The sequence below is a fragment of the Gekko japonicus genome, unplaced genomic scaffold (genome assembly GCF_001447785.1).
Source record: "Gekko japonicus isolate JY-2015 unplaced genomic scaffold, Gekko_japonicus_V1.1 scaffold1846, whole genome shotgun sequence".
In the NCBI taxonomy this organism is placed as follows: Eukaryota; Metazoa; Chordata; class Lepidosauria; order Squamata; family Gekkonidae; genus Gekko; species Gekko japonicus.
Genome location: NW_015168707.1, coordinates 340,898 through 361,964, shown reverse-complemented (window position 1 = coordinate 361,964; position 21,067 = coordinate 340,898). Strand labels below are relative to the sequence as shown.

At 47.2% G+C, this 21,067-nt stretch overlaps 1 protein-coding gene across 1 annotated transcript in view; it reads left to right on the top strand.

Moving 5' to 3' along the window:
* Positions 1-21,067, top strand: part of PTPRO (protein tyrosine phosphatase, receptor type O) — a gene marked incomplete at its 5' end in the record, with an annotated part of 101,965 nt that overhangs the window by 18,895 nt on the left and 62,003 nt on the right. The window contains 4 exon segments of the mRNA XM_015415533.1: positions 1,232-1,343; positions 7,143-7,294; positions 8,861-8,981; positions 14,082-14,221. Coding sequence (XP_015271019.1) covers positions 1,232-1,343; positions 7,143-7,294; positions 8,861-8,981; positions 14,082-14,221 — 525 coding nt within the window.

The following is a 21,067-nucleotide window of genomic DNA, read 5'->3' as shown; positions in this document are numbered from 1 at the left end:
TGATGTGCATGCGGCGCGCTCGCGCTCGGGACGCCGTCCAGGAGCCCCCCGCCGCAACGAAAAACGGACTTGGCAACCCTATGATGTCACTTCTGGGCCACATCAGAAGTGACATAAACACGTCACTGAAACTTCAGCTGGGCCTCCCTCCTGCTCACAGTAAGTCCCCCCCGATCCCCCACTGGTTGCCAGGAGGGACCCTACCTGAATCAGAGCAGCTAATGCTCCTTCCTTCCTCAGTCCTTTGGCTTCTTTAAACACTTCACAGCAAGCTGCACATTTCTAATAGGGCGTGAGAGTTCCAGAAGGTCTATTGGACACGTGCAGTCAACTGTGTGGTTTCTAAAGATGCTGGGAAGATGAGGAGGAATGAAGCATTGGTGACTCCAGGGTAGGGGCTGAGGGTGAGGAAGCAACGAGGCGTAGGTGGCAGCAGGGGAGGTCGGGAGGAGAAGGCTGCCACCTCCAAAATCCGCAGGCCGAAGCCACCAGCTCGCCTCGCCTCATTAAAGAAGAGCCCTCCTTCTGTATAGGAAATACATCATTTGGTGTTTTGCACAGTCCCTGGCACTAATTTACACTACACGGAAGTCAAGCGTTTGCTGTCTTAGGGAGGAACTCCACGGGACTGAAAACGCAGGTCTCCTGCCAAAAAGAGCAGCAGCGTGTCCTTCCTCCCACTCTGACTTCATGCCCTGATGGTCCTAACTCTGGGCATTTCTCCGCCCACAACAGGTGAGGCTGGGGATGTATAAGAGAATGGCAGAAATGCTTATAGTAGTCCAGCCAGACCCTAGCAAGGTGTACATATTACAGACAGAGGAACTTGACGCAAGGCTGCTGTTTTCACAGGCATCCCCGTGTCAGTGCATCATACAGTTCATTATCATCATACAGAACTTGTTATATCTCAGAAGCTAAGCTGGGTTGGCTCCTGTCTAGTACTTGGATGGGAGACCACCAAGGAAGTCCAAGGTTGTTACACAGAAACAGGCAACAGCAAAGCACCTCTTTTCCTCTCTTGCTTTGAAAACCCTGTGGGGTCACCGTACGTCAGCTGCGACTTGACAGCACTTTCCACCACTCATCTTAATATCTATTAAAGATCGGGAGAGAAAAAGAGAGCAATGGAGCCAGGATTTTTGGTCAAACCCAAACCCTTAATGTCACTGTGGATCCCACTTCTTCAGGTGCTAATACGATATCCCTGCTATTGTTTTAAATGTTTTAGAGAATAGGCAACCTGCTACCTGCCTGGTATTATAACTTTCGGGTGACGATGGTGACGTGGGGAGACCCTGAACTGAGTTGTTGCGACAGCTCCACCATCAGCTTCATAACAGGTAAACAGAGACATGGTGAGTTGAAGGTAAAATTTTCTTTAAAAATAATAATAGTTTCCTGAGTCCTTCAGAGAATTGTAGCAAACTGGCTGCAGCTAAAAAGCAGTCTGTCTTTGCTGACTCACCACGTTGTTAACTGCTGCAGGTTTGCTGGAAAGCAGTTGCTCAAAATGAAGTAAAAGACTGTCCTCTGCTGCCACTCAGTTATGCAGTCAGATATCGAGGTAGGCATCCATGTCAATCTCGCCCCCTTCCCTCTTTCACACGCAGGATTTTCTCTTCTGTCTTCTTTCTTGCTGAGCAGCTGCTTTATCTATTTTCTTCTTGTTTGTCTGTCTACGGCTGTCCTATCCAGTCGGTTTTGTGTGTGTGTTTTATGCTGGCCCAGCCCAGAGAACCAAGGGAAGAGACAAAATTACCTTCCCATATTCTGCTTGTGAAATGGCACACAAGAGGCTTTTGAAAGTTCCAAATAAACAAAAAGTGTTATTGAACTTGGAGGAGAAAAGGTCAGGTGGAATTAGGTGCAGGATGTATGAGGTGAACAGATAATAAAACGGAGGCCACTTTGTATTCACACAAACACCGGATAATTTGTTGCCAAAAAGTGTTTCAGCTATTCAACAAGGTCTAAGAGTGTGCATTCGGCATAACCAAACAGAAGTTCTGAGCGAATGGAGTCCCATGCAATGAGTTCTGGGTGAACTTGCTGCTTGGGACTCAATTTGGGTGCTGCTGCTTGCAAAAGACATTTATTGGCTTTTGCAAGTAGCGCCATGTGAATGGAGTCGCAAGTGGTGAGAAGGTGTTTGAACATTTTCTCCAAGTGGTGAGTTACCAAAAAAAATTGGGCATCCCGAATATTTCTCGGATTTGAGAAATATTCAGGGTTCTTTGGGATTTGTGAATATTGGGAAATACCGCTATTTTTCAGGTTCAATATATCCAAATCTCTCATCTTTTCTGGAAGCTATTTCCCTTCTTAAAGGGTCAGAGATCACTTCTCTTTACTGGAAGCTATTTACCTTTTTTTGACTTGAATGGGGATCCTCCTTGATTCACTCATTCTCTTAGCCTCCTTCACAGTCCACAGTCAGTGCCTAAGTGTCTCTTCTTCAACTGTCAGTCCCCAACTGTCATTCTTTAACTGACTCTTTCAACAGAAGTCCAGTAAAAGAGCCTGTCACTCAGAGGTTCTCAGACTCTGTTAGGCATTAACCCTTGATGGTCCATCACAGCATCATATTCTTGGCCAGTGGTTTTTGCACCAGTGTTGAAGACAATATGAAGGTCATTCTTCTCATTGCTAGCTAATGGCCAGACTACACATTATGTATTGTGTCTGAGTTCCCCTGATTGGACCTTAACTCAGGAAATTGCATGTGAAATGGGAGGGAACTTGTTTACCAAGTACTTGGGGCCCTAATTTTGATTGGGACCATGGTGTGCGAGAAAATTAGATTCCAACCTTTACCGGCACCATTTTCTCAATCTGAAATGGCCTGGTGGGCATTACTTGCCCCATCAGGAAGCTGCAGGTACAGCCCATCTGTGGTCTATCTATGGTAGCACCATTTTCCATGTGGAAGTCAAACATCTGCCCCAGAGGGCCTACAAGCAGGGCACAGAGGCCAAACTCTCTCTATAGGAGTGGCCTCCCAGCACTTGTATTTAGAGGATTATTACCTCTGAAAGTGTGTGTGTGGGGGGGGAGTACCATTGAGCAGGGCTGGTTTGAGGTTTTAATGGGCCCTGGACAAAGAGTGCTCTGGGCCCCTTCTCCCCTCCTATTCCCACTACCAGGACCCTGCTCACAGCTCCCTTCCTGCCCCCACCTGCCTGTGCATCCTTCCTCTTAGGGTTGTCAACCTCCAGGTGGTGGCTGGAGATCTCTTGCTATTACAAGAGATCTCCAGGAGACAGAGATCACCTGGAGAAAATGGCTACTTTGGAAGGTGGACTCTGTGACATTATACCCCACTGAAGTCCCTCCCCCCCTCCCTGAACCTGCCCTCCCCCCAAATCTCCAGGTAATTCCCAACCCTGGCGATGCTACTTCCCCTGCCTGCTTGTGACCTCTTCCTGTATGCTCTTTCCCCAGCGGCACTGGGAGGTTGGTGCAGCTGTGACTGTCACCATCTGCACACTCCGGCAGTGCCCAGGGAGCTAGGAGCACAGGAGGTAAAACACTTGCAAGCACATGGGTGAGGAAAGGGAAGGGTATGTGGGCAGGTGGCAGAGGAGGCGTGTGGGGCGGGGGCCCGGTGGCAGTGGGACCTGCCAGAAGCCCTGGGCCCTGGTAGGTGCCTTACCTGAAGTTATACTGACGCCAGCCCTGCTGTTCAGCGATCATGGCTAACAGCTGCTGATGGACCTATCCTCCATGAATTTACCTGATGCCCTTTAGGAGCCACCTGTAAGAGACATTATGAACAGAAGAAGAGCCCTCCTGGGACAGACCAGTGGTCCATCTAGTCCAGCATCCTGTCTCACACAGTGGCCAACCTGTTCCTCTGGACTGCCAACAACAGGGCATGGAGGCCGAGGACTTCCCTTGATGTTGCCTCCTGGCTCTGGGATTCAGATAGGCTTGCCAAGTCCCCCCAGGGGGCGGGGAAACCCCCGCCCCAGAGGCCCATTCCCTGCCAGCGGCGGATCAGGCCCCAGGGGGAACTCCACCCCGACGTGCACGTCACCCGGAAGTGACACGACCACGCCGGGCACGCTGGGGGCGGGGCCACAGTCATCCGAGGGAAAACTCTATGGTGTCCCCCGCTGCGGCTCAATTCTCACTTGGCAACCCTAGATTCAGAGGATTAGTGCCTCTGAATGTGGCAGTTCCCCTCAGTCACCATTACAAGCAGTGCAATCCTAAACGGAGTTATACCTTAAGAACATAAGAACATAAGAGACACCAATGTTGGATCAGGCCAAAGGCCCATCCAGTCCAACACTCTGTGTCACACAGTGGCCAGAAATACCTGTGCCATCAGGAGGTCCACCAGTGGGGCCAGGACATTAGAAGCCCTCCCACTGTTGACCCCCCCCAAGCACCAAGAATACAGAGCATCACTTGCCCCAGAGCCCCTATCTGGGGAGGAGCCAGTGGTCGTGGTGCCTTCAAAGCCAATTAAGGATGGCACTGAAGGATGAGTAGAGGACAGGAAGTGTGGATCATAGGTACTTCCTGTCGCTCCTTCCTAGACATAACATCCAAAGCTCCTCATATTCTTCTTGAAGTCTGTACAGGGTCAATGAAGGAAAAAGAAAATCCCCCAAAGAAGTACTGTTTTTTTGGGCTGCCATCTCTGGGTTGGGAAATACCTGTAGATTTTGGAGGTGGAACCTAGGGAGGCTGGGATTTGGGGACGGGAGGGACCTCAGCAGGATACCGTGTCATAGAGCCTATCCTACAACGTAGCCATTTTAACCAGGAAACTGGTCTCTGTAGTCTGGAGATCAACTGTAGAACCAGGAGGTCTCCAGGCCTCACCTGGAGGCTGGCAACCCTAACTATTTTCTTATTGTTGGCTGTATCTGGTGCCCATATGAAGGACACACACACAAATCTGGCAGCCCTGAAATCACCAGATGGATGACATTCGATATTCTTTGGCCATTAATACCATCTCCTTCGTACCTCTGTGACAGTCATTTTTATGCATTGTTTGTCTCCAGAGCAGCTTGCGCTGTGTGAAGGTAATGTGCTTGTTGTAGCTCTCCTGAGAGTGTATAAAGAACAGCTGTTCAAGCGTGCGTGTGAAGAAATCCTGACAGGTTACTTCAGTAATGCGTCTGCGGAAGCTGAGGCAGAATCCCAGCTCATATTTTTACGAGCTTCCAGTCAGAAGAGCTCATAACTAAGTGAGCAGAAAGGTGTTTTTCCCAAGACAGAAAAAAACCCACAGGAAGATATTTAAAAGGTCCTCTTTGAGAGAGAGCGTGTTTGTATTTCCTGTTCTAAAAAAAATCCAAACAACAACCCACCCTTGGGATAGGGTTGCCAACCTCCAGGTGGTGGCTGGAGATCTCCTGGGATTACAACTGATCTCCACGCAACAGAGGTCACCTGGAGAAAATGGCTGCCTTGGAAGGTGGACTCTATGGCATTATACCTCACTGAAGTCCCTCCCCTCCCCAAACCCCACCCTCCTCAGGCTCCACCCCCAAAATCTCCAGGTATTTCCTAATCCAGAGATGGCAATCCTACTTGGGGATCAACTGGTCACTGGAGATATACCACTGGATCCCCCGTTGTGTAGTTTAGATTCAAAAAGAAGCTACATAGGAGAAGGGTATATGGAGTTTTTAGGTCTTCCCTCTTTGTAGAATCTATGATCAAAACTGCCCCAGTGGTTTGTAGCCCTAGTAGGGAAAACAGATGGAAACAACACAAGTGTCTTTTTAAAAGTTTCCCTATTACCAGACTAACAGCAGCTGAGGGGGCTGTTTCAGTTAGAGAACAGATGCAGGAGAACCTGTGAACATCTCCACCCATCCTGTGGCACCAATCTGTATCAGCCTCACTGCAGATGCTTTTTTGAGGCCAAATTTCATGCCAGAGGTTGCCAGCTCTGAGTTGGTGAATCCCCGGATATTTTTGGGATAGAGCCAGAGGAGGGCATGTTTTGAGGAAGGGAGGGACTTCAGTGGGTTATAATGCCATATAGAGTCCATCTTCCAAAGTGGCCATTTTCTCCAGAGCAACTGATCTCTGTCACCTGGAGACCGGTTGTAATTCTAGGAGATCTCCAGCCAGCATCTGGAGGTTGGCAGTCCTCCTAATTATGGATGCCCAAATGTCAGATGTAGTTTGAATGTTGGGCTATGGCTGCCAATTCCCCCCGGGGGGCGGATTTCCCCCCGCTTTGGAGGCCCGATTTCCGCCCCCGTGGAATCGGGCCCCGGGGGAAACTCCACCCCCACGTGCATGTCACAGGCAAGTGACGTCATGACGCCGAGCACGCTGGGGGCGGGGCCACAGCCATTTGAGGGGATGGCTTAGAATTGAGCTTAGTAAACAGCTATTTTCCTCCTCATGTCTCAAAATGGCTACAGTACAGGACTGTGGCAATGCTAAGCGGTTTCTCCATATGGGTTTTTGCACAATATTTCTGGAGATTTGTTATCAAACCCTTGGGCTGAGATGAGGGTTGGCAGGTCATCCCCCCTGGCCACTGGTGGGGCATGGGGGGTAGGGTTGCCAGATCCAGGTAGGGAAACTCCTGGAGATTTGGGGATGGAGCCTGGGGAGGACAGGGACCTCAGTGGAGTCCAGTACCAAAGAGTCCACCCTCCAAAGCATCCATTTTTCTTCAGGGGAACTGTTCTCTATTGTCTGGAGATGAGGTATAATTCTCGGGGATCCCCTGGTCCCACCTGGAGGCTGGCATCCCTAGACTAAGAGCTGTGGGAATGGACAAAAAATATCGAACAAACACCATCCACTTTACTAGAAAGTCTGCTTATTCTCACCGGCATCTGAGTACTTACCAAGCACTGCTTACACCCCACACCCCACCCCAGGCTCATCTTGCTTCAGCAACAGGGGCTAGGAACTTAAGTTTTTAAATAAAAGAGAAGGCAGACTTGCAAGATACTGAGCTCTGAATTTCAAATGCTGTCCTTTCGCAGCCTTAACGCACACATCCTTGCCTATTTCACAGGGTCATTCACAGGGAATAAACATTACGAAACACTTTGCTCGCTCGAAAAGAGATGCAGAAAACACCAACGATAATTTAAGAAACATAACAATGTGGATCCCATTTGTAACGCCTCTGTTTCCCTTCCCGATAGCTCCGGTGGCCCCTGAAATCACCTCTGTCGAGTATTTCAATAACCTTCTCTACGTCAGCTGGACATACGGAGATGACAACACGGACCTTTCTCATTCTAGGATGCTCCACTGGATGGTTATAGCCGAAGGGAAGAAAAAGATCAAAAAGAGCGTAAGCACGGACACCTTGTATGTTCCTTCCTTTGTTTACCACTGCATCCAGACAAGCAAAACTCGTGATGGATATTTTCTTTTACTATTTTTTCCTCCCATAAATATTTCATATCCTCTACCAACCCTTCTGCGTAGATAGGAAAAATATGTATAGATTTACCAGGGCTGGCCCATGTGCGCTGGTATCTGTCACTAATAAATCAGTGTTCTTACTTTGTCCCTATTTTGTCTTTTGGAGAGTTGAGATCATCATTCTCAATTGTTTGTTTGGCCCCTGCTGCTATAGGAAACATCCAAACAGCAGAGAAGGATGGACAGGAGTGAGTAATACAAAAGATACAGAAGATCAGACCATGCATGAATAACGAAAAATAGATATTCAGCATTCAATGAGAATAATAATGATAATGATAATGATCAGGGGTCATTTCCTAGAAAAAGAGGTGTAGGAGCTCATTAGCATAACTGATTAGCATAGCTTCGGCGGGAGGGCGGGATAGAAATCAAATAAATAATAATAATAATAATAGCTTATTTGCATATGCCACACCCCCTGACATCACTGGAAGTGTGTCAGAAGGCAACACCCACTGCTCAAGCTCCACTGGACTGTTTTGGATCGCTAGCTGGGGGGGGGGGTTCCCACACAGATCTGCCCTCACAGAGGAGGGAGATTGTTTTGGATTGCTATCTATCTGTTTTGGATTGCTATCAAGGGGGGGCTCTGCAACTTACCTGGCTGCTTCTTGCTCCTCGTGGCCCGGGGCTGCTGGGAGCAGGGGGCGGGGCTTGTTGCATGTGCCCGCCCCCTGGGCTCTTTACTGCCGGAGCTCCGCTCCTGTGCGCTCCTGCAGGAAATGACCCCTGATAACGATAATGATAATCTAAACCTATATAGAGTAGTTTTTCAAAAATACAATATAATAGTCAGGAACTCAAAAATACATGGTCCGGATATATGTTTATAATTCCTCTTAAAAAAACTCATCTCACCGCTCGTGTATCCACACCGCCGAGACGTCGCCACCCAGGACTAAGAACCTCCGCAGAAACAACAACCAAGACCCTGCCACGGGTGCCTAATAGGTAGTCATTTCCCCTTAATGTGTGGCCCTAGTGAGGTAATGCAATTAAATTGTACTATGTAAACAGCTCAGAGCCCTTCGGGGGTTGAGCGGTTGTAACGATATGAGCTTATGTTTGTATTTCTGTATAGTGGTACCTTCCCTTCCTCTCCCCACAACAGACACCCTGTGAGGTAGTTGGGGCTGAGAGAGCTCTGAGAGAACTGTGACTGGCTCAAGGTCACCCAGCTGTCTTCATGTGGAGGAGAAGTGGGGAATCAAACCCGGTTCTCCAGATTAGAGTCCGCTGCTCTTAACCACTACACCAAACCGGCTGATGTCCTGAAGAAGTCAGGACAGAAGAATAATTCTCTTGCATTTCCTGTCAACACACTCCCATTTACAAGGTCCATAGTTCTTGTTTTGGTCTTCTGTGTTACTGAGCACCCTGTGTGGATCATGCTTAACCCCCTGTATGGATCATGTTTAACCCTTTGTAGGTGACACGGAATGTTATGACTGCAGTCCTGAACGTGCCTCCCGGAGACGTCTACAACCTCTCCGTGACTGCTTGTACAGAAACAGGAAGCAACACCTCAGCACTACAACTTGTGAAAATTGGTAAGTCACACTTTTGAGTTGTGAGTTATAACCAATGTGAGATCTGGGGTTGCCAGCCTTTAGGTGGGGCATGGAGATTTCCCCAAATTACAATTGATCTCCAGATGACAGAGATCATAACAGAAAAAATGACTGCTTCTGATGGTGGACTTTTTGGCATTATACCCCACCAAGGTTCCTTCCCTCCTCAAACCCACTTCTCCCCCTAAATCTCTAGGTTTTCCCATCCCAGAGTTGGTAACCCTTATGGCCATTTACAGGGGTCATTTCGTAGAAAAAGAGCTAGGGGAACTCATTAGCATAACTCATTAGCATATGCCACACCCCCTGACATCAGGGGCCCGGCGGTGGACCTGCAAGGCCAGCGGGAGTGCGAGGAAGCCCCGTCAAGGCCCTCCCTGGCCCCAGGCAGGCAGGGGTGGGGAGAGGCGGGGAGGAAGCAACTTACCCTCCCTCTTCTCCTGCCTCCTCCTGGCTGAATGAGGGCTGGAAGCAGGGCGGCCGGAAGCAGGGGGCGGGGCTTCGTCATGTGCCCCGCCCCCTGCACCTCACCCGGGGGAACTGTGTTCCCCCGCGTTCCCCCCCGAAATGACCTCTGGCCATTTACACTTTGGCAAGATTGCTACAGCTAATGCAATTTAGGAAAACTGAGCTTGGATTTTTAAAAAAGAATAGGAAAAAACCCTACAAAGATGAGGAAATGTAGCGGTAAACTTGAGATCACAACCTGAGATCTGAAAGCTTGAGAAGATTCCATGTGGTTCCATATCCCCACTCACCCTGTTTTCTTCCATTCATGTCAAGTTTATCTAATAGAATCTATTAAAAGTATAGAGGGTGTAATTGGTTGAAGATGTCCAAAGTGAAGTCTAAAAAACAAAAGCTACATAATACTTTTCATTAAGCTTAAGCTAAATGGCCCCCACAAAAATGCAAGTTTTCAAGTTCTCCAGAACTCTTTGTTAGGCTACATGTTAAAAAACAAAAAAGTGTGTTTGTAGCATGCTCAGCTGAACTTGATGGACGCACGACAAAAGAAACAAAAAAATGGAAGCCTCCAAAATTGAATATACAACAACCAGCAGTTGACCAAATGTACACCAATGTCACAAACCTGTGAGCACAAGAAGATTGCCATAATCTTTGTACTCACAAAGGTGAAGATGAATGCACGTTATAAGCATGTTAGACCCAATGGGGAACAGATTATTATATTTTAAAGAAAAGTTTAAAAGGCCAAGTTGATTTAGATGGATTTGTTGCAGCTTTTCTCTTTCTTTCTTTCTTTCTTTCTTTCTTTCTTTCTTTCTCTCTCTTTCTTCCTTCCTTCCTTCCTTCCTTCCTTCCTTCCTTCCTTCCTTCCTTCCTTCCGTCTGTCTTTCCCTTCCTTCCTTCCTATCCATATTATCAAACAAAACTAACCCACAGTAAAATAAAATAAACCCTTACAAGAGGATTTTTGTTTTTCGGGAACAAAGAAGGGAACCTCTCCTGCAAACAATATTGGCTGAGAAAAGATGAAATTGGAAACCATATTTATATAAAAGTTATCGACCTACAAAAAGCCTTCAACAGTTATCTGGAATAAAAAGCTTCCTGTATTTCCAGAAGACTAGAACAGATTATGAGGGCGGAAGGTGTATATGTGCGTGTGTGTGTGTTTGTGTGTGTGTATAAATTAAAAGGAAGATGTAATTAGAGTGCATGATACTAAGCAAAGAGCCAAAACCAGTAAAAACTTCAATCTCCTCTGTACTGTTTGAAATATTTATAGAGGATGCAATTAATAAAATGAAACAAACTGTAGTGGATTCAGGCAAGAGGGAAGGAAATGGCTCAGTTCTGCGGCTAAGACAGCAGTTAAGAGCTGATGTAGAACTGAAATTGCAGAATATTAATGGAATGCATTTTGGTTGTTTAGAACTACATCCTAAAATAAATGTGAATAAAACCAAAGTTATCAGTGACCAGCAGGAATTTTTAGGAATCCCACCAAAGGCACTTAGCTAGTGTGATGCAGCAGTTAAGAGTGATGGAGCCTCAAGTTCAAATCCCCACTCATGTCATGGAAACATACTGAATGACCTTTGGCTAGTGACACTCTCTCAGCCTAACCTATCTCCCTGGGTTGTTGTGAGGATAAAATGGAGGACAGGGGAATGATGTAAGCTTTTTTGGGTCCCCATTAAGGACACAGTGGCCAAAAATACCAGGTGCCGTCAGGAGGTCCACCAGTGGGGCCAGGACACTAGAAGCCCACCCACTGTTGCCCCCCCTCCCAAAGCACCAAGAATACAGAGCATCACTTGCCCCAGCCTGAGAGTTCCTATCTATACCTGGTGGCTAATAGCCACCAATGGACCTCTGCTCCATATGTTTATCCTTCCCACTTGAAGCCGTCCATGCTTGTAGCTGCCACCACCTCCTGTGGCAGTGAATTCCATGTGTTAAATCACTCTTTGGGTGAAGAAGGACTTCCTTTTATCCATTCTAACCCGACTGCTCAGCAATTTCATGGAGTGCCCATGAATTCTTGTATTGTGAGAAAGGGAGAAAAGTACCTCTTTCTCTACCTGCTCTGTCCCATGCATAATCTTGTAAACCTCGATCATGTCACCCCTCAGCAGTGTTCCCTCTAAGCTGAGTTAGTGTGAGCTAGCTCACGGTTTTTTAGCTTCCAGCTCACACATTTTTGTCTTCTCCCAGGAAGGATGGCTCCAGAGCAGACTCATTTATGCAGCTGCCAAATCGCTCGCTCACCACTTTAATGCCAGGAGCTCACCAAGTAGAATTTTTGCTCACAAAACTCTGGAGCTTAGAGGGAACAGTGCCCCTCAGCCATCGTTTCTCCAAGCTAAAGAGCCCGAAATGCCTTACCCTTTCTTCATAGGTGTACTTGTGGGGGTGAGGGGCTTAGCTCTCTGATTACAAAAGGTTGACAGTTCAATCCTCAGGAAAAACAAAGGAAGTGATCTTTGCAGTCTCAATGTTGTCAAGAAACTGGGAATAACATTGACAGAGAATTTATTGCTCTTCAGCAGCCATATCTGGAATGAAAAAAAATTGCTGTATTTCAGAAGGTTACAGAGGGTTGGCTGTGGAACAGTGTTCCCTCTAAGCTGAGTTAGTGTGAGCTAGCTCACAGTTTTTTAGCCTCCGGCTCACACATTTTTGTCTTAGCTCAGGAAGGATGGCTCCTGAGCAAACTAATTTCTGCAGTAGCCAAATTGCTCACTCACCACTTTAATGCCAGTATCTCACCGAGTAGAATTTTTGCTCACCAGACTCCACAGCTTAGAAGGAGCATTGGTGTGTAGCGAGGCTGTCATTTTCACCAGCACTTGTTTCTTTCTGATTGTGTACAGTGTTAAGTGGGCTTTGGAATTGCCCAGGACTGCTAGTAGTAGGGGTGCCAGCTCTGGGTTGGGAAAATGCCTGGAGATTTTGAGGCTGAGGCTGAAGGAAGGGAACCTTTGAAGGTCCTGATTGTGCCTGCAGACAGTTCCAAGAGATATCCCTCATGTATGGGACATGCCTCTGGGCAGTTTGGTTGTAAGCAATGCTCCCTCTAAGCTGTGGAGTCTCGTGAGCAAAGATTCTACTTTGTGAGCTACTGGCATTAAAGTTGTGAGCGAGCGATTCGGCTACTGCATACATTAGTTTGCTCTGGAGCCATCCTTCCTGAGCTAAGACAAAATTGTGTGAGCCGACACTAAAGAACTGTGAGTTGGCTCACGCTAACTCAGCTTAGAGGGAACACTGGTTGTAAGTAGGGTTGCCAACGTTCAGGTGGGGCCTGGAGATCTCCCAGTATTACAATTGATCTCCAGATGACAGAGATCAGTTCCCCTGGAGAAGATGGCTGCTCTGGAAGGTGGACTCTATGGCATTGAGCCCTGCTGAGGTCCCTCCCCTCCCCAAACCCCACCTTCCCCAGGCTCTACCCACAATAATCTCCTGGTATTTCCCAACCCTAAAGTGACATTGACTTTCAAGCATCAGCATGTCTTGGACTCCCTCAATGCTTGGTAGCTTGGAATGTGCCTTTTTGTTATATTCTATGTAGATTCATGCTCAGAAGGAAGATGTTAACGACATTTAAGCTTTCCGACAATTTTTGGACTTTCTCTGTTTGTATACTATTTAAAAAGAGCCCAAATAGGCTTCTCCTGGCTGCACTCTTCAAGATAACAAGGCCACATTAACATCTTGTTCTGGCCTCAAACTAGGGTTGCCACCAGGTCACTCCTGGCAACCAATGGGGGGTGTGGGGAACTTACTGGGAGCAGGAGGGAGGGCCTGCTGATGCGCAGCGATGACCCTACATCACTGCCCATGTGACCCAGAAGTGACATAATCACATCCGGGATATCAGGGTGATGCTCTGGTATTGGGGCAAAAACTCTATGGTAAATTTGGCTTCTACCATAGAGTTTTTGCCCAAATACCAGAGCATCGCCTGACTGTCTCTGATGTGATGATGTCACTTCCAGGTCACTTGGGCCTGGTCGTCGCTGCGTGTTGGCTGGTCTCCGTCTTTTTCAGGGTAAGTTTTTCCCATTTGCCAGCTGATCGGCAGTGAGACGATGGGCCTGGTGGCAGTGGACCTGCGCCTCCACCAGTGGGTCAGGCAACCCTGCCTCAAACGCAGGGTGGGATCCGTGGGAACACCTTCTCCATCTTCCCTAAAATGTAACCCTAGTTCCAATTCCACCACCACACAGTGAAGGATCGTCATTCTTGTGGCGCATAAAGGTCATTATTGTGTGACTGCTCTTTCAGAACACGCAAGAATTCTCCTAACAGAAAGTTGTGCAAAGATGAGACGTCTGGCTAAAGTTCCAGATCTTTTGCCCCCTCCCCCGGTCAATTGAAAAAGGAAGTGAAGTAAGCCTTGACATTTACAAACAGGGAAGGAGAAGAAAAGCATGCTACTTAGGAGTGTCTTCCTGTTTCAAATCGTTTATTGCTGAGCGAGCTTTGGGAAGAGCACACGTTTTCTGCATTTAAAGTGGTTTGGCAGAGAGCTCCGATCATACCCTCCGCCTCTCTGAAGGCCCACAAGACACAGCTAAAGGGGGGGTCTTCTCTTGATCGCAGATCCAGCTCCTCCGAGATCCCTCTTTGCCGTGAATAAGACCCAGACGTCAGTGACTCTCCTGTGGGTGGAGGAGGGAGTCGCTGATTTCTTCGAAGTCTTCTGCCAGCAGGCGGGCTTGAGTCAGGATCCCAAAATCCAGGTAGGCCTTTGCCGCATGCTCATATTTCAATCACTCTTTTCAAGTCCGGTGGTCGAGACCCTAGCTCTCGCTTGTCCACGCTGAATATTGGTTCCCAGTTTGAGACTTTGCACACAACCCAAGTGGTAGATTAGATATATTGACCCCGGGGTGGGTAATCAGTTAAAGATGTTTACTTGATGCCAGATGTTTTGTTGAGAGCTACTCTGGTGTAGTGGGTCAGAGTGTCAGGCTAGAATCTGGGAGACGGGGGTACAATTTCTCACTGTCCTGTGGAACATCACTGGGGCTGGGTTGTTGACCTCCAGGTGGTGTCAAAGCTCCGGCACCATGTAAATTAACAGTACATTTTTAATTATATATAAATTGGACTTCAAGTATTTATGCAATCAAATATGTATTTAACTTCTTATGAATCCAAATTAAGTATCAGGCCAGCTGTGAATCCTGTTAGGCTGCGTGCCACGTTCTTGGAACTTTGATGGGCGATTCCCCTCCATTACTGGATCGCTGTCTCTGATGAAAATACTTGAAAATATTTGGAACTGCTAATTGTATGTCAACAAACTGAAAATGACACTAGAATTGTACATATTCAGTTTTGATGCTGTAAGACCTGAAGAAGGCATCGGAAACAAGGTTATTCGTAGTCTTGTAGTCTTGCCGTCTTTAAGATTCCAATGTTGTTTGTGTAAACCCTATTGAATAATAGCGGGTGAGATTTATTCTTTATATAATTGATGTTCTGTACATATAAAAATACTTCGTTTGGATTCTTAAGAAGTTAAATATAATATATATTTGATTGTATAAATGTTTGAAGTCCGATTTATATATGTAATTAAGAATATATTGTTAACATAATTTATACAGTGCTGGAGCTTTGACATCTTAACTGCTACACTGTGGTCCTTCTGTTTAAATTACTGGCCTCCAGGTGGTGGCTACAGATCTCTGGGAACTACAACAGGTCTCCAGATGATAGAGATCAGCTCCCCTGGAGAAAATGGCTGTTTTGGAAGGTGGACAGGTACAAGACCCCGATACTCTCAGGGGGTGATCCCTCCCCCCCACTTTCTTGCTGGGCCCAGAGCAACTCAGGGGCTGCAGTGCTGCTGACAGTGGCACCAGCATGACTCCTGGGCTACGCAGCCCCCATACCCAGTGCAGCCCCCGGGCTGCTTTGTTGCCACCTCTGGGCCCACCAGCATGGCCCCCAGCCTCTCTGCAGCTGCCTCCAGGCCTGGCACAACCCCAGGCTGCTTCACTGCTGCCTGTGCTGGGTCTGTCGCAGCCCCAGGATGTTTTGCCACACACAAGGTAGGTAGTAAAGAGTGTTTTCTGTGCTAGTGCAGAGAATATTATTTGACTTGGGGGAGATTCCTTCCCCCCGGTGGGGTTTTTTTTTTTGGTAGATCTTAGATTTTTCTGCAGACTTGGGGGTCACCCAGGTTTGCAGAAAAATCTGTTTAGTGCAAATGTGGCCCCAATCTGCAATTTTTTTCACATATTTAAAATTTAAAGAAGAAGAAGAAGAAGAGATTGGATTTATACCCCGCCCTTCACTACCCAAAGGTGTCTCAGAGCGGCTTACGAACTCCTTTTCCTTCCCCTCCCCACAACAGACACCCTGTGAGGTAGGCAGGGCTCAGAGAGCTCTTGACAGAAACTGCTCTTTTTCAAGAACAGCTGTTATCAGAGCTACGGCTTGCCCAAGGTCATGCAGCCAGGTGCAAGTGGAGGAGTGGGGAATCAAACCTGGTTCTCCCAGATTAGAGTCCGCGCACCTAACCACTACACCAAACTGGCTCTGTCTACACCAAACTGGCTCTAAATAAATATAACATTGAATATATTAATAAACAAGAATGTAACATAATCCAAACAATGTACACCAACACATACATAGGTTGTCTACTAACTTAACATTAGTACAATGAACGCCTTGAACTTCAGGAATACTGCTATACCCCATATAGGGAAGAACTATACTGATTTTAGATCATCACACTCAAAAACAGAGCCAGTTTTTATCCTTAACATTAGAGGGGACTGTCTGCAGATAGGGTGTATTTGGGAAAGAGATATATAGATGAGGTCCCTCTCAGGTGGGATGATCCATAGTATGCTCTTTTCCATTTTATTCCACACCACAGGCAAAATGTGTTCCAAATCTTGGACTCCGCAGACTATTTTTTGCCTCCAGCAGCTAATCAATTAAAGTTTAACAGGTTGACTGATTGATTACAACAATTAAACGATGCAGCCTCAATATACTGTGCTGCTAGATTTGTTGATTCGCAGTCTCTGTCATATTCATATGTATGGAGAAGTAAGTCCAACTGTGCCCAGTGGCTCTTAATGCCAGCTAAGGATTTATAGATTTTTACCCTTACAGGCTTCCATATTGCAGAAAGGAGAGGCCTTTCGACAATTTCTTGGCAATATCTCTAACTCATAAAAATCACCACAAGCTTCACAAATTAAATGAGTGTTTCCTTGAAGATGTTTGTCCTTGCCATTTAACCTTGGCTTCCGCCAATTAATCAGTCAAAGATTAATGGATTAAATCCATGAAACTATGCCCAGATGTGTTAATTATGGTGGTTAACATTAGCATAGTGCTAATTTTTGAATGCTGGTCCCTTTGTGCAATCTTAAATGGAGGCCACAATTGCTCTTGTGTGAGATGAGGCGAGGCTGACCACATGGGGTTGCCAACTCCAGACTGGGAAATTCCTGGAGATTTGGAGGTGAAGTCTGTGGAAGGCAGGGTTTGGGGAGGGAAAGGATCTCAACAAGTATCGTGTTAAGACTAGGATCTGGGAGACCCAGGTTCGAATCCCCACTCTGCCATGGAAGCTCACCGGGTGACCTTGGGCCAGTCACACACTCTCAGCCTAACCTACTCCACAGGGTTGTTGTGATAGGAAGGAGGGAATGGAGGGAAGGAGAACAATGTAAGCCAGGGCTTTATTTGTAGAAAAAGCCCACCGGGAACTCATTAGCATAATAGGCCACACCCAACAGCAGAAACTCATTAGCATATTAGGCCACACCACTGACAGTCGAGCTCATTAGCATATTAGGCCACACCCCATGCCTTCCCTTGGCTTGCCTGGGCAAGCCCCCCCTTGAAGGGAAGCGAAGGCAGTTTAAACTCTCTTCCCTTGGCTTGCCCAGGTGCCCCGTGGCTGCGGGGAGCCCAAGCAAGCTGGCCCTTGGACAGGCCAAGGAAGGCACAGAGAGGCATTTAAATGCCTCCCCGATCCTGCCAGGGGCCCCCGGGCCCCCACCTCAGAGTCGCCAGGGGGGTCACTCTCCAGGCCTTCCCTCTGTAGCCACACACACAGAGGTTTTGGCTGTAGTGGGCGTGGCCAACTCTGATGCCAGCCGGAACTCCATTCCTGTGCGTTCCTGCCCAAAAATAGCCCTGATGTAAGCCACTTTAAGAAAGGTGGGATATAAATAAAGAAGAAAAGAGACAACTAAGCGGGGACATGATAGAGGTTTATAAAATTATGCATGGGATGGAGAGAGTTGACAAAGAGAAATTCTTCCCCATCTCCCAAAATACTAGAACCCGAGGGTGTCCAATGAAGCTGATGGGCAGTAGGTTCAGGACAGACAAAAGGAAATACTACTTACACAGAGAGTGATTAAAACGTGGAATTCGCTGCCAGAGGATGCCGTGGTGGCCGTAGGAATAAGCAGCTTTAAAAGGGGATTAGATCAATTTGTGGAGGATAGATAAAGTCTCTCAATGGTGACTGAGGGGAACCTCCACATTCAGCGGCGCTAAGCTTCTAAATCCCAGAGCCAGGAGGCAACATCAGGGGAAGGCCTTGGCCTCTGTGTCCAGTTGCTGGCTGTCCAGAGGAACTGGTTGGCCCCTGTGTGAGGCAGGATGCTGGACTAGATGGACCCTCACTGGTCTGTCCCATGAGGGCTCTTCTTATGTTCTTAAACAAACAAACAAACAAGGTATAATTCCATAGACTCCATCCTCCAAAGGAGCCATTTTCTTCAGGGGAACTGATTTCTGTCGTCTGGAGATCAGTTGTAATTCTAAGAGACCTCCAGGCCCCACTGGGAGGTTGGCAACCCTATGACCAGATGCAAAAGAAATACAGACTTCTGTGCATGCAATGCTTGGGCAAAAGAAAGTTTGGACGTGCAGCTTGTCATGCAAGGAAAGCTACCCCTGATACAATTCCCTCACCTAAACATTAGATGTTTGGCTATTCTATCTTCCTTGGCATCTGGTCCCTCTATGGTTGCCCTATTTGGCCCCATCCACTTCCCAAAACACTTGGTGGGTCCCAGAAGTGGTGCTGCCGGATGCTATGGCACCCATAGGCACCACGTTGGGGGACCCCTGAGTTAGCATATCTGACTAGGATCTGGGAGAGAAACCTGGCTTCATGTCCACACTCCGCCATGGAAGCTTGCTGGGTGACTACACACACACACACACACACACACACACACACACACACACACAATATTTTATTAAATTTAAAAATTTTAACAATGAAATAACAGATTAAAAAAACAATATATAACATAAACCAGCAATAGATATATACAGAATAGAGTGCGAGAACATGATACAAGAACAGCGATACTTTACACTTTGCCTAGCCTACTTTGCAGGGCTGTTGTAGGCATTAAATGGAGGAGGGGAGTGTGATGTTGTAGCTTATAAATAGCAATCCAAATCATGATAACTGGAAGGAAGCCATTCTAGTTAGGTAAAAAGAAAGGTAAAGGTTTCCCTTGCTCGAAAGCTAATCGAATCCGACTCTAGGGTTGCGGTGCTCATCTCCGTTTCAAAGCTGAAGAGCCAGCACTGTCCAAAGATGTTTCTGTGGTCATGTGGCTGGCATGACTAAACACCAAGGCGCACGGAACACTGTTACCTTCCCACCAAAGCGGTACCTATTTATCTACTTGCAATTTCTTGCTTTTGAACTGCTAGGTTGGCAGGAGCTGGGACCAGAGACGGGAGCTCACTCCATCACGCGGCACTCGGGTCTCGAACTGCCAAACTACCAACATCAGAACATCATCATCAGAGACGCCAATGTTGGATCAGCCACTGCAGCCCCTAGTTAGGTGCAGAGATGCAAAATGGGTGCTAGCTCTTGGTGCAGTCTGGAAGCAAAAGGCAGCAGTAAATTTCTGTTCTTTTTAATCTGGGTGAGAGGAGGAGACGGGGGCAGACACGAGTGCGTGGGCCGTGGGGCAGAGCGTCCTTCTGTTTTCATCCCACTGATAAATCTGAAGGTCTAATTTTATTCTGCAATTACAGCTTTCATTTAATGGCGAAACCAATTAGAGCCTGCGGTTTTAATTGGAATCCAGCTTCTGGAGCTTTAATTCCCCCCCCCCTTTTTTTAATTTTTGTCCTCCAGCCAGAGCTGAAAAAGCCATAAATGAGAAAGCGGAAATGAAATAAGGTTCCTAGATGTTAGCATCATACAATGGTCTAGGGTTGCCAAATTGTTTTCAGCCGGGAGCGGGGGGCTCCCGGCTGGTGTCTGGGGTGTGTGTGCGCGCGCACCATGTGCGCGTCACCCGGATATGATGTCGCACGCTGGGGGCGGGGCCATGGCCATTTGAGGGGAAAACATAGAGTTTTCCCCTCAAATGGCTGTGGCCCACCCCCAGCGTGCGACGTCACATCCGGGTGATGCGGACGCGGGGGTGGGGTTTCCCCCGGGCCCGATTTTTGTCGCGTCAAAAATCGGGCCGTCAAAGCGGGGGATTCCCTGCCCCCCGGGCCCATTTGGCAACCCTACAATTGTCACAGGCGGAGCAAACCATTGAGCCTCAGGGCCTTCCCTCATGCAGACTACCATACAATTCAAGCTTCCTTTAAAAAAAAGAAAAAATCAGAATAATTGTTCATTTCTGTGTGTAAAGAGAGACAAAAAAAACCCCACCCTAAACTGATCAGTCCGCAAAAACCGAAAAAAGAAATTCTGATAAAATAACCTTGTTCATTTCAGAACAAAGCTTGAGTCCAGTGACACCTTTAAGACTAACAGAGTTTTATTCTGGGTACAAGGTTATATGGACGCTCAGGGCTATTTTTGGGCAGGAACGCACAGGAACGGATTTCCGGCTGGCTCCCGAGTTGGCCACACCCAGCAGGAACTCATTAGCATAACAGGCCACACCCAACAGCAGGTACTCATTAGGATTGGCTACATTAGGGGTGTGTGGCCTAACATGCAAAGGAGTTCCTGCTACAAAAAAAAAGCCCTGGATGTTGACAACAAACAAGGTAAACAGAATAAGAAGCAAAAGGTTACTTCTGGTAACATGGGGGTGTGGCCTAATATGCTAATGAGTGGTGCTGTCAGGGTGTGGCCTAATATGCTAATGAGTTCCTGCTGGGCTTTGTCTACAAAAAAAGCCCTGTGGACGCTTATATGAAAGCTGATACCCAGAATAAAATGTTGGTCTTAAAGGTGCTGCTAGATTCAGACTTTGTTCTGCTGCCTTAGACCAACATGGCCACCCTACCTGCATCTATCTTATTCATTTCAGTTGACTGATTTACTCACACACAAACCTATAGTCTTTTATGCTGAGTCAAACCCTTGGCCTGTCAGCATCAGTCTTGTGTTCTCTGTCTGACTAATAAAGGTCTGTCACATCATCTTCTAGTTGATGCTTTTTATTTGCTGGTGCCAAGGATTGAACCTGGGACTCTCTACCACTGAGCTATGATGCTTTACCAGAGCCCCTTTCCTCTGATCAAGAGATGCTGCCCTAATAAACTGTGTTGCCGACTTTGCAATTGGTTTTTGCCTGTTGACCTATCATTCCCTCGAT